Source organism: Chiloscyllium plagiosum, unplaced genomic scaffold, assembly GCF_037043375.1.
Source record: "Chiloscyllium plagiosum isolate Xiang-an unplaced genomic scaffold, Cpla_swu_hap1 HiC_scaffold_25, whole genome shotgun sequence".
In the NCBI taxonomy this organism is placed as follows: domain Eukaryota; kingdom Metazoa; phylum Chordata; class Chondrichthyes; order Orectolobiformes; family Hemiscylliidae; genus Chiloscyllium; species Chiloscyllium plagiosum.
Genome location: NW_028270163.1, coordinates 34,523,889 through 34,537,591, shown reverse-complemented (window position 1 = coordinate 34,537,591; position 13,703 = coordinate 34,523,889). Strand labels below are relative to the sequence as shown.

The 13,703-nt window shown below is 41.2% G+C and overlaps 1 protein-coding gene across 4 annotated transcripts in view; it reads left to right on the top strand.

Annotated features, from left to right (window-relative positions):
* kif19 (kinesin family member 19) overlaps positions 1–13,703 on the top strand; it is a 238,258-nt gene that overhangs the window by 182,178 nt on the left and 42,377 nt on the right. For 3 of the 4 annotated variants that reach the window (XM_043714731.2, XM_043714728.2, XM_088000608.1), the window contains exons 8-10: positions 3,470–3,616; positions 4,570–4,692; positions 7,124–7,280. In XM_043714731.2, the coding sequence (XP_043570666.2) occupies positions 3,470–3,616; positions 4,570–4,692; positions 7,124–7,280 (427 nt within the window). The remainder of the gene's footprint in view (positions 1–3,469; positions 3,617–4,569; positions 4,693–7,123; positions 7,281–13,703) is intronic. The other variant, XM_088000607.1, reaches the window with a different exon arrangement.

Here is a 13,703-nt window from a genome sequence, read left to right as displayed (position 1 = left end):
TCAGGTAAAAACAATGACTGCGGATGCTGGAAACCAGATTCTGGATCAGTGGTGCTGGAAGAGCACAGCAGTTCAGGCAGCATTACTCAGACTGGTTCACACCACCACCTACTGGCCATAGAAAGGAATGTGGCTTTAGTTGAAAGCTTAAAAAACCTGAATTGCAGACAGCACCTGTGGAAAGAGAAACAGAAGTTAAAGTTTCAGATCAATTGACATTTCTGCACAATGACTTCTGGTCACATTTCTGATTGCTTACGTTTTATTGCTTTGCTTTGTACAGCTGTTACTGTGCAGGCCAGGACTGACCACTTTTGCCAGTTTTACTTCCTGCGATCGATTTACATGATTGTTCTTAAAAGATGTTTCTCTCACCATCAGTGGCTCTGCCAAAATTGAGTATGAATCATGCAATGTGGACAGAAAGGTTTGCCCCCAGAATATGAGCCATAATGGTTAACCTGGAACATGGCTAGTGAGTATTTGTAACTAACAATAAACAAGTTCAGTAATTCAAACGTGAAACGCTGTTTGCCTGTTAATATGACACACTTTCCTTTAAAAGGACAATTATAACTCCAGAGTCGAAAAGTGTGGTGCTGGAAAAGCACAGCAGTTCTGACAGCATCCAAGAAGTAGGAGTATCGACGTTTCAGGCATAAACCCTTCGTCAGGAATGTTAGTTCCATTCAAATTTGCAGCAAAACATTATGGAAAACAAATAACAAAATATCTGGGTCAAGCATTTCATAAATTTTGAACTGATGAAAACAGAAACTGCTGATTTTACCTGTTTTGTTTTCCAGAGAAGATTGTGTTATAATTGAAATTGGTCAGTAATCTATTGTGAAATTTGCATTTTCAAACCATTCTGTGCATTTTTCATACAAATTTTCAACAAATGACTTCAATCCCCAATGACATGGTTCTGTTGATATTCATCAACATATTCTTAAATAATAATAATTGGACTTCTGGTATTACCATAAAGGTTTCTTCTTTATATGAATGTTTTGAATGATTAGGGACACATATATTGAATATATCCACATGGCATTACAATGATTATGTAATGGTTGCTGTTGAAGGAGACCATGGTGTGTGATGTATATCTACTTTTGGATGAACGAATGGGTTACTCTGGGCTGCTATAAATGCGGGAGCATCATCCCATGTAAAATGCATTTGTCACAACAAGATAACATGACTGCTAGAGAGGCAGCAAAATGCTTCAGGGAAAGGAACATTAGAAACCTAAGAATTGTGTGACCAGTGAGCCTTTATTTTTATTAGACTATAATATCAATTCAAAATTAGTTAGTAAAAGCTGAGTGTAACTCATTCACCTGTATGAAGGGTCAAAAGTAGTTGGGGAGGCAAAATTACTAAAATGTATACAAGAAAACTTTCTTGATCAGTGTGTATTAGGCCCAATGATGATCAAAGAAGTGCCTGTTTTTGTTCTGTAGAATGAAGTAAGCTGTGGATATGTCAATGATGGTGCATTTGGGAAATAGTGATCATAACATCATTAGGTTTAGGTTAATTATGCTAAAACAAAAAGGTACAATCAAATGTAAAAAATACTTTTGTGAAACAAATGTGTTGTAAGGAGATCTGGCCCAGGTAGATTGGAATCAATAAACCAAGCTACAAATATAGGAATATAGGAATTGAGAGCTCATATTGCAGCTGTAAAGAACATTGGTTAGGCCATTATTGGAATACTGCATGCATTTCTGGTCTTCTGCTATAGGAAGGATGTTGTGAAACTTGAAAGGATTCAGAAAAGATTTACAAGGATGTTGCCTGTGTTTGGTGGGGGGTGCGGGGTTTGAGGTGATGGGAGAGGCTGAACAGACTTGAGCTATTTTCCCTGGAGTGTTTGGAGGCTAACGGATGACCTTGTAGATGTTTATAAAATCATGAGGGACATGGACAGGATAAATAACCAAGATCTTTTCCCCAGGGTGGGGGAGTTCAAAACTAGATGGCAGAGGTTTAGGGTGAGAAGGGAAAAATTTTAAAGGGACCGAAGGGGCAACGTTTTCATGCAGAGGGTGGGACGTGTATGGAATGAGCTGCCTGGGGAAGTGGTAGAGGTTGGTAAAATTGCAGCATTTAAAAGGCATCTGGTCAAATGCTGCAAATGGGACTAGATTAATTTAGGATATCTGGTCAGCATGGACAAATTGGACTGAAGGGTGCGTTTCCATGTAGTACATCTCTACGACTAATTATGATCTTCAACAAGGAGATACATTGTCTTCAGGGAAAAGAAAGGATCTCCAAACCTACAATTCCCAGAAATATGTAAAGATAATGAAACAGAAAAAAATGAAGCTGGCTTCTGTTGATGCATATTGGTATCTGGTAACTGACAACTAATTATGAATTATGACTTTTCATGGTGACTAGATGGCTCCTCAGCTCTGTTTCAACATAATGTCTTTCTTGTTGTAAGCCCAGTAGATGGTTGTTTTCTAATGGTTTGCTGCTGGTTGTTGCTAGGCATACTACTTATGTATTTGCTGTGAAAGGGACTGATTGGTTAATGATACCAGCATGATGCCAGGTCAATTGATTGGGTTTTCACTATCAGGATGACTCATGGACCATTAACAATAATGGATAGGTCCTGATTCTGGAATCATTGGCCATATTCCCAAGCTCTCCACATTTTTAGGCGTGCTTTTTAAGAGTGCATCTTGAACTGAAGCCTGCAAATCTTACCTGGCTGAAGACAGACATGGTCTCATTCTTTGTCACTTTCATTGAACCAGATCAGATTGTTAAACAGTCATGCTTCACAGAACTTTAAAAATGTTGTGAATTGTGGTCGGCATGAGGGAGTCATTTGAGAGCTAAAAGGTCCTCCTTATGCTCTCAATGCACTCTCCCCATCAAGACCTTGCCACTCTACCTAACTCTTGAAGATACCATACTTAGCTACGTCTGGTGCATCTGTCTCCACCTTCTCTAAAAACGATGATTATGTGTCACTCAGGGTTCTTTATTTATATGCAAATGTATGGAATACTGATTACAGCTCTCAAATACTGTTCCCTCCATTCCTCTCTCCTCAGAGTTTTGGTAGCATGTCTTTGATGATGCCAAGGTTATAATCTCATTAACAAATGCATTCTCATGATATTTACACCCAGTCTCTTATCAATCTCACATCTTTAACCTTTCCTCACATCTTAAATCACAGGTGCACAAACATAAGTACATTTAATTTTCCACATTACACCTGCTGAACATGTAACTGATTTTTTAAAAAAGATTTTGAGGTGTGGAAAATCAGATTTATAAACTACAGGAAAAATCTTCAATTGGATTTAATTCCAAGCTTTGTATTGTGGTGATCTGCTATGAGCCTTTGAAGGCCCCACTGTTGTAGTCATCAGTTTCATCATGTGTTCAATAAATTTGTTGTAATTAGTTTAATTTTTCTGTTGTTTTACAGACGCAGAACCGTGGAAAACGAATGAAGGAAGGAGCACACATCAACCGGTCACTGTTGGCACTTGGAAACTGTATTAATGCTCTGAGTGAGAGGGGAGGAAATAAATACGTCAATTACCGAGACAGCAAGCTGACACGATTGCTGAAGGTATAAGGGTGTGTGTGTGTGTATACACCAAGAGTAGGAAGAGTAGGATTACATGTATGTCAATACAATGTCATCCCTTTTCACTACCACTTGTTATGGACCAGGCCAGACCCCTTCAAAACATTTCAAGAAGACTTGGCTAGTTGTTTTAAGCAGGTGTACAGTGGATATTCCAGGAGAGAATCAGCTGGTCAAACCACTTAGTTTTAAACAAAACAATTTATTTACAAGATTACTGAATGAAACACAAATAACAGAAACAAAACACCAAATAACCTATCCTATCCAAAAACCCAACAGACTATCCCAAATTAATGATGCTGTTCCAAAATACTTGCAAAAATTCCCGTAAACGCTCCTTGGCACAAAAGGTAAATTCAAACAAAGGGTCTTTCAGGATAGAAGTCAGAGAGAGAGAACCAGCTTGAGCTCGCTTCCAGCAGCCTTTCGTCACTACTACTGAAAAATAAAACAGGCAATAGCTTAGTTGGGAGATCTGGCCACTCCCTTTACATTGTACAAGTGTTTTTTTTTAAACTTGAGCGCCTTCTGTCTGAGGCAATATCTGTTAGAGATTATCAAATTGGCCCGAAAACCCATCTAAACTCAGACTTTTCGGAACCTGTATTTTTACGACCTCCTGAAGAAAAAATTAAGGACAACCTAACCTTGTTAAAGGAACAGCTTTGTCACACACTCAAGTATTACATTCAGCTTTCCCTGAACTTTGTTGCAGGATATGTGAAATCAAACTGTGACTATTGCTATTGTTGAGAATAGGTATAATTCTTCATTAAACAATAAACGTTTAGCATAAAACTGCAATTTTATTGTTAATGTTCATGTTATTTAAGTTTATTGGGTTTTCAGTACCTCTTCTCAACAATCAGTTCCATTAACAGGCAAACACCGGTTTTCCATTTCTCAGTTTATGTCCTTCTTTCCCACGGCAGGATTCTTTGGGTGGAAACAGCCGGACTGTGATGATCGCTCACATCAGTCCAGCCAGCCTTTCCTTTGAGGAATCACGCAATACCCTCACTTACGCAGACCGTGCCAAAAACATTAAAACCAGGGTAAGAATCAGGCAATTCTGTCAATACATGCATTACATTATTTCCACCTTTTAAATTTATAATACATATATTTAAAGAAATTAATAGATAAAGAATCAAGAAAAATAATCATTTTAAGTTACTTCAATGTCACTTGTCTGAATCATTCTGCAAATTAAATCATTAATGTCTAATGTTGCTGTAAAAAGGGACATACTTTTGAAATTTTTCATCTTGCATTCATCAGGACAGACTAAAGAATACCAAATTTCAAAAGGATCAATAATTTATATTTCAGGAGAACAGAGAGCTGATTTTTGCAGAGTTGACTGATTGATCAAGGCATTATCATGGAGAATGTACCTAGGAACTATTGTCTCTCAGGCTTCTGTTTAATTTTACAAATGTGAAATGCCTGGATAGTCCTTGTTTTCCTGCAAAGGATAGGTCCCTATCTATGAATATAGCTATTAGCAAGTGTAAGTGAGCCGCATGGCAAGTCCAACATGATCTTAATTTGGTTGTCAGTGTAATTCATTGTACATTTTAGATTAGTCATAGTGTTGTACATCACGGAAACAGACCCACAGTACAACTCCTCCATGCTGACCAGATATCCTGAATTAATCAGCCAGCATTTGGCCCATATCTCTCTAAACTCCTCCTATTCATGTACCCATCTAGGTCCCTTTTAAATGTTGGGCAGAAGTGAGTACTACAGATGGTGGAGATTAGAGTCAAGATTAGCTGGAAAAGCATAACAGGTCAGGCAACATCCGAGGAGCAGGAAAATTGATATTTCGGGCATCAGTAATGTTAAATGTTGTAATTGTACTAGCCTTCATCACTTCCTCATTCCATCCACACCCCACCCTCTATGTGAAAATGTTGCCCCTAAGGTCCCTTTTATATCTTTCCCCTCTCACACTAAACCTATGCCCTCAAGTTTTGGATTCCCCTCCCCTGTGAAAAAGTCCTTGTCTATAAGCCCTATCCATACCCCTCATGATTTTATAAACCTTTACAAGATTGTTAAGCAAGTGTCATCCAATTCCAGAATCACATCTAATATTAGACATTGTGTTCTGAGATTTTAGAGCACGAGTTGAGTGTAGTCATGACACTCTCTGTTGTGAATACCTGAAGGGATATGTCATTTAATATGATCCTCTAGTCAGTAGGATATATAGTCCATGCATGTGGGATCATGGTGACACAGAAATTCATATACCACATTACCAGCTCAAAAAGACATTCTGTGTGCTGCACTGTTGATCACTGATTTTTATATTGAGGGGCCTTGTACATAAATGAGCATCTGTGTTTCCCTCTGTTGCAGTAGTGGCTAACCTTGGAAAATAAAAAATGGCTTTGAATCACCTTTAGATTTCCTGAGGTTTTAAAACAGGCTAAATTGACTCAATTCCTTCGCTTCCACCTACCTTTTTTTCCAGTTTATTTATTTATTTGTTATTTCTTCCGTTACCTCTTCTAGTGATTAGTACTGATTTTCTGAAAGGTCCAAGTCACGCCCAGTTTCTATATTCCTCCAATTGTTTTAATCTTACAGTAATTTTTACACTGTTCAAGTGCATTACTGTACACAAGCTTCTAAATGTATGATTTGTAAGTAGGTCAGAAGTTCAAGTTCATTTCATAATTCAGCTACATGAGTAAGCAACTTTCAGAAAGTTCCACTGTATCTGAGACAAAGGTGATGCTTTCTTTTCTCTGGTTCAGGTATATGCCTATTAACTCTTTATGAACAGCTTTTAGCTTCAGGCATTGCCAATGGAAGAGCATCGAATTGAGTAACCTCCAGTATTTAAAAAAAAATTGGGTATTTGTAAGATTTAAAATCAATCTATTCCCAGGGATCTCGCCTTAACTCTACAGAAAAACAATTCAATGATTTGGAAGAGGATCAAAATTTTCAGAATAGGTGTAGTTTCTAGAATGGGAGAAAGTGAGGACTGCAGATGCTGGAGATCAGAGCTGAAAATGTGTTGCTAGAAAAGCGCAGCAGGTCAGGCAGCATCCAAGGAGCAGGAAAATCGACGTTTCGGGCATGAGCCCTTCTTCAGGAACCTAGAATCTAGTAGTATCTAGAATGTTTGCTAGTTTTTTTTGACATGACTTGCTGCATCTTTTTTTTCCAAAACATAATAGTCATTATTTCACAATAACATCAACTTATCATGTTCTTTTCATTGCATTTTTTTCTTCACATGGAACAACCTTGTGTCAAGAAATGAAAATTCAGAGTAAAATGCTAAGAAATGTGTTAGGTTACCGCAAAGGACAACAATTAGATTTTGATCCCAAATTTGGGAAAGAGGCAATTTCTTTTACAAGCTATAGTTGGAACTTCAATCTAGTTTGTTATTGCCCATTGAATTAGGATCGTTTTGGCATATCCAGTGTCTAATGAGAGTTTTATTTCATACACCAGGTAAAACGCAATTTGATGAATGTGTCCTATCATATTGCACAGTACACCAATATTATCTCCGACTTACGCAGTGAAATTCATCGTCTGAAGAAAAAGATAGACACGCAACGGATACAGCAAACAAAAAATGATAAAGCTGACATACGCAATGTGCAAGGTGAGTGACTAGTCTGAATAGTTGGCAGTATCTTCTGTTGGAGGAGAAAGTGAGGACTACAGATGCTAGAGATCAGAGCTGAAAATGTGTTGCTGGAAAAGCGCAGCAGGTCAGGCAGCATCCAAGGAGCAGGAGAATCAAAGTTTCGGGCATGAGCCCTTCTTCAGGAATGAGGAAAGTGTGTCCAGCAGGCTAAGATAAAAGGTAGGGAGGAGGGACTTGGGGGAGGGGCGTAGGAAATGCGATAGGTGGAAGGAGGTCAAGGTGAGGGTGATAGGCAGGAGTGGGGGTGGGGGCGGAGAGGTCAGGAAGAAGATTGCAGTTTAGGAAGGCGGTGCTGAGTTCGAGGGATTTGACTGAGACAAGGTGAGGGGAGGGGAAATGAGGAAACTGGAGAAATCTGAGTTCATCCCTTGTGGTTGGAGGGTTCCTAGGCGGAAGATGAGGCGCTCTTCCTCCAACTGTCGTGTTGCTATGGTCTGGCGATGGTCTCCTCCATCGCCAGAAAGGTCCTTGGACTCCTCCATCACCAGACCATAGCAAGGTCCTTGTACTGCTCCATCGCCAGACCATAGCAACACGACAGTTGGAGGAAGAACACCGCATCGACAAGGGATGAACTCAGATTTCTCCAGTTTCCTCATTTCCCCTCCCCCATCTTGTCTCAGTCAAATCCCTCGAACTCAGCACCGCCTTCCTAACCTGCAATCTTCTTCCTGACCTCTCCGCGCCCACCCCCATTCCGGCCTATCACCCTCACCTTGACCTCCTTCCAACTATCGCATTTCCAACGCCCCTCCCCCAAGTCCCTCCTCTCTACCTTTTATCTTAGCCTGCTGTACACACTTTCCTCATTCCTGAAGAAGGGCTCATGCCCGAAACGTCGATTCTCCTGCTCCTTGGATGCTGCCTGACCTGCTGTGCTTTTCCAGCAACACATTTTCAGTATCTTCTGTTGCACAGGAATAGGTACTGATCCCAATCTCCTGCTATTTTTTAATCACCATCTGCGCTTGCTTGAGAGTTAATGGGGATATGAGAACATGGGAATCTGTGGGTTATGAGCTGACTAAGTTTTCAACATAGTATTAGCCTGCATATAACCATAGCTTAGTTCCCCCTTCCTTTACAGTCCATTCAAATAACGCTTCAGGTTCTATATGCTTTAAAAAATCAGGAAAGGGAAAATTGATGGGGCAAAGCAGCTGTAATCTTACATTTGACTGGCAAGGCCCAGCAGTAAACATTCCACAATCCAAAGATGTGGAGGTCAGGTGAATTGCCCATGCTAAATTGCTCATAGTGTTAGGTGCATTAATCAGGGGTAAATGTAGGGTTGGGAAATAGGTCTGGCTGGGTTACTCCTCGGAGGGTTGGTGTGGACTTGTTGGGCTGGAGGACGTGTTATCATACTGTAGGGAATCTAATCTAATCTAATTTCTGATAATGGGATGCTTAACTGCAATTGGTCCAGAGTATGGAATATAACTTCTAATAGTCCATGGGCCTATTCTACCCCGCAACCTTGGATGACATTGACTAATGATTTTACGGCTTATCGTGCCACTTACTTTATATGCAGCACCAAAGCATACCCTTGCCTTCCTACCAGTTGGATAGGATCCTGCTATCTGGGTTATGTTGCACCCTACATGCATCACCTGACCTCTCTTAAGCAGTACCATCCACAAGCCAAAAGGGCCATTACCAGAACAGACCAGTTCTTCATGAAGACCTTTCCACTGTATGGAACAGCTAGGGCAGCCAATGAATTGATTTACATGGCCCCATTGTTGGAACACCTGGCAAATGAGACAGCTTCAGAATCCAGGGCAACTGGACAAGCACTGGTTGAGGTCTCAGCTAAGCTGGTGGCTCTCCAAACTATGACATTGCAGAATCGACTGGTTTTGGATTATCTGCTAGCCTCGCAGAGAGGAATGTGCACTGTTGTAGGTCAGGAGTGCTGTACTTACATTCTAGATGCCTCTGAGAATATCACCAACCTGGCTGTCCATATTAAGCAACATGCTGATCAAATACAAAAGACTGGCAAGGGAATTCCATGATTATAACCCATTGGGCTGGTTGGGTCATGGAATATTTGATTGGATCTTTCAGGCCTTTTAACTGATATTACTATTGCTAGTGGGAATAGAATTGCTTGTTTGCTTCTGCCAATGTATTGTTAATCAAATTGTTAATATACCTGGTATGACAAAAAGAGGGAATGTGGAACAGATAGTTACATAATGGGAAAACTGGCCAACCCCTAGTTGTAACACAACACAAGTTAAGACTAAACCAAAGGTCAAAGCAATGCTAACCTCAGCAGGTCTTGCATTAGGCTAAGTCCATATCAATTCTTAAACCTTGGTAGACATCAGCACTGCTTGAGTCGGCTGGCTCTACATAAATTCTGGGATACTGACTAAGCCCAAATAAAGATATTCCACGGAATCCTCTGAGCCCCCAGCAAGGATGAGATTATGAGATGACATATGTGGCACAACGTTTTGGGAAGTCACCATGATAAACCTCGGAAGTAATAACACAGATCATAATTCAATGTACCGGTCTAATGGATGGCTAATCTCTAGTGATAGTTATTGATAGCTGTTGATAAGTTTTAAGTATAAAAGATTCCTGCTTTTCTCTCTGTAAAAGCGAACTTGTGAGAGAGACTCAGAGCTGTAATCAACTCTATCTGTTTTCCAAGATCAGCCACTCTGCATGCAGCTTCCTTGTTAATAAAGACCGATTGTTTTGTCATACCAAGTTTTGTTGAACTTTTGTTGAGTTTGTTTGTCTCTCACAGTCTCACTGTTCCATTGCTATTTTTAATCCATTTCTACAAAAGGTCTTTGTTTTCCTTGTGGGGTCAAGCAAAAGTTGCTGCCTGGCTCTACAAGAATTTTATTCTCAAGTACCAAAGTGCCCAACAAGCCAATTAGGAGCACAACAGGCCATTCGGCCCCTTGAGCCTTCTCCGCCATCTAATAAGACCATAGCTGATCTGATTCTGGCCTCAACTGATCATTCCCACCAACCACCTGATAAGGTTTGACTCCCTTGTTGGGCAAGACTATGTCTACCTTCTCCTTAGAAAACATTTAACGTCTCTGCCTCCACCACTCTCGCAGGAGCAAGTTCCAAAGCACGAGGACAGCTTGAGTGAAAACATTTTTCCTTATCTCTGGCTTAAATAGCAGACTGTGTTTTGAAACTGTGTCCCTAATTCAAGATTCTCCTGTAAAGGGAAACTCACCAACCTCACTGTCAAATGCATCAATAAGATCAATTCTTATTCCCATAAACACCCATGGACACAGACTCAATCTGTCCAAACTTTCTCATTTAACCTGGGTGGCATGGACTGGTGATATTAATTCCTTTGCTATTCCTGGGGGAAAGGAATATCCCATTTCTGCATCTGTCTGTCCACCAGGATCTACACATCCCTGACCACAAAGAGTGGTGTCAATTTTCCCTTCTGTACTATGTCTGGGGCAAAGTGAGGAAGCTTACAGGGGAACCCTGGAATAATAATGTTTGACTGATTGAGCAATAGCCTTTTAAAGAGGGTGATGCCAGTGACTTCTGGGAAGGACAGGTCATAAGTTTTGTCTAGAAATGAGTGAAAGGGGTTCCCTTGGGACAGGGTGGGTACTTAATGAGGTGAGTTTGGTAATTCATGGTGTGATCTCGTTAAGCTTCGCAGAGAGAACCCTTCCATGAAACTTGATAAAACTATCACTTAGCCAAAGAAACATGATTCACCCTCGAGTACATTACCTTCTGTGTTTCTGTTGACATCTGGGGTATTTGAAATCAACAGAAGCAGAATTAGAAGAATTCAACAACAATCTCAATAATCATCAGTGCTCCGCTAAACTTAAAGCTTCGACATAAAAGGGAAGGATTGACTTCCTAAAAGCCACAATATTCATATTGGGAAAACTCATAGGTTAACAAAAAACCTGAAATACAGCTATTTGGAAAACACATTTTCTGCAAACTGGTGAGGCCGTAGCTAATCCGTTCCATATTTGTCTCTATCATAGTCACTGTACCACAAGGATATGAGATGTGATAATACATAAATGCAAATCTTTATGAAATAAAACTGTTAGGGATTAAATTATCCACTATAGCATCCACTATTCCTTTGCTGGAACAATTAAAACTGCTAACCACACTTTTCAGCCAATCATTCCCCTTTTTAGCCCCTTTCTACCATTTGCAATCTCTCCCATCCTTTGTTTCTCTTTGTAGCACCTCTTCCACTTTGTAGGTCTTCTCCACCCATTTCACCCCTTATAGCTCCACCCTTTGCAGTCTTACTTGCCCACCCCACAACTCACCAGAGTCCTGACCCCTGTCCCTGGGCCCTGGCCTCACCGCCCTCGGGTTCCACTACCTTCAGCCTCAGAAACCTCAATTCCTCAAGTCTTACTTCTCTGGCCTGCAAGCCTTGCTTACTGCTGCTATTCGTCACTTCGCTGCTCCTTTTCATAGTGTGTTTTGAGGAAGGTCATTGAACTCGACATGTTTACTCTGATTTCTCTCCACAGGTGCTCCGAGACCTGATGAGCTTTTCCAGCCATTTCTTGTTTTTGTATCTGATTTTATGTGTCTGGCTTTATTTCTCTGATATCAAAATTTCTTCCTCCTAATTGACCTTGATTAAAGTCATCCATAATTATTGTCATTTCTTTATTGCAATTCATCACATATTTCTTTTCATACACCTTTTCAACCAGTGTGATAACTGTTGAAAGTCTATATACCACTCACTAAGCAAATCTTAGTTTTTCCAGTTCTCTGTCACACCGAATCTATGTCTTGATCTTCAAAGCTAAAATAATCTCTCTCTATGGTACAATTGCCATCATTAATTAACATTAATTATTAACTAATTACCATTAGTTACACCTCTACCTTTTCCTAGCTTTGCATCCTTCATAAATGTTATGTGCACAGACAGGTCCCAGACTTTGTCTGTTTACAGTTTTGTCTCTACTGAGATTATATATCTTTATTTCAGTCTCTGCTATCAGTTCACATATTTTGTTCCAAATACAAGGCTTTAGTTCTGTTTGTACTATTTTTATAACTTCCAAGCCTGGTTGGTGTACCAGTGGGCCAATAGACCAAAGTCAAAAAGTGTGGTACTGGAAAAGCACAGCTGGTCAGGCAGCATTCAAGAGCAGGAGAATTGATGTTTTGAACATAAGTTCTTCATCAAGAATGTGCAAGGGGTCACGGGGGGGGGGGGGGGGGGCTGAGATAAATGGGAAGGGAGTGGGGCTGGGAGAAGGTAGCTGGGAATGCGATAGGTAGATGAAGGTAGGGCGTCATGATGATAGGTCAGAGTGGAGGGTGGAGCGGATAGGTGGGAAGGAAGATGGACAGGTAGGACAGTTCAAGGGGGCGGTGCAGAGTTGGAGGGTTGGATCTGGGATAAGGTGGGGGGGAAGGGAGTTCAGGAAACTGGTGAAATCGACATTGATCCCGTGTTGTTGGAGGGTCCCAAGGTGGAAGATGAGGTGTTCTTCCTCCAAGCATCAGGTGGCTACAATTTGGCAGTGGAGGAGGTCCAGGACTTGTTGGGAGAGTTGGAGGGGGGGAATTGAAGTGTTCGGCCAAACAGCAGTGGGGTTGATTGGTGCATGTGTCCCGGAGATTTCTTTGATAGTTTCCGCAAGTTGGCGTCCTGTCTCCCCAATATAGAGGAGACCACATTGTCAGCAACTTAGAGGTGCAGGAAAATCTCTGTCAGATGTGGAACGATCCTCTAGGGCCTTTGATTGAGGTGAAGGGGGAGGTGCGGGCGCAGGTTTTACACCCCTTGCAGTGGCAGTGGAAGATGCCGGGAGTTGAAGGTGAGTTGGTGGGGGGCGTGGACTTAACAAGAGGAGGGAATGGTTTTTGTGGAATGTTGAAAGGGGTAGGAGGGAAATATATCACTGGTGGTGGGGTCTGACTGTAGGTGGCAGAAAAGGCAGAGGATGATGCATTGTATAGGAGGTTGGTGGGGTGGAAGATGAGGACTGGGGATTCTGAAGTTGTTGCGATTGGAGGGGTGGCATTCAAGGGTGGAGGTGCAGGAAGTGGAAAAAATGCGCTGGAGGGCATTGTTGACCACATGGGATGGGAAATTGTGGTCCTTGAAGTAGGAGGCCATCTGGGATGTTCTGGGTCATACTGGGAGCTGATGTCACAGACTCGGAGGAATTGGGAGTAAGGGATAGCGTTTTTAGGACAGAACCCCCAGGTCTTAACCTTCCACCGCACCAACCTCCAGATACAATGCATCATCCTATGCCATTTCTGCCACTTACAGTCAGACCCCACCATCAGAGTTATATTTCCCTCCCTATCCCTTTCAATATTCCAGAAACCATTCCCTCCACGACTCCC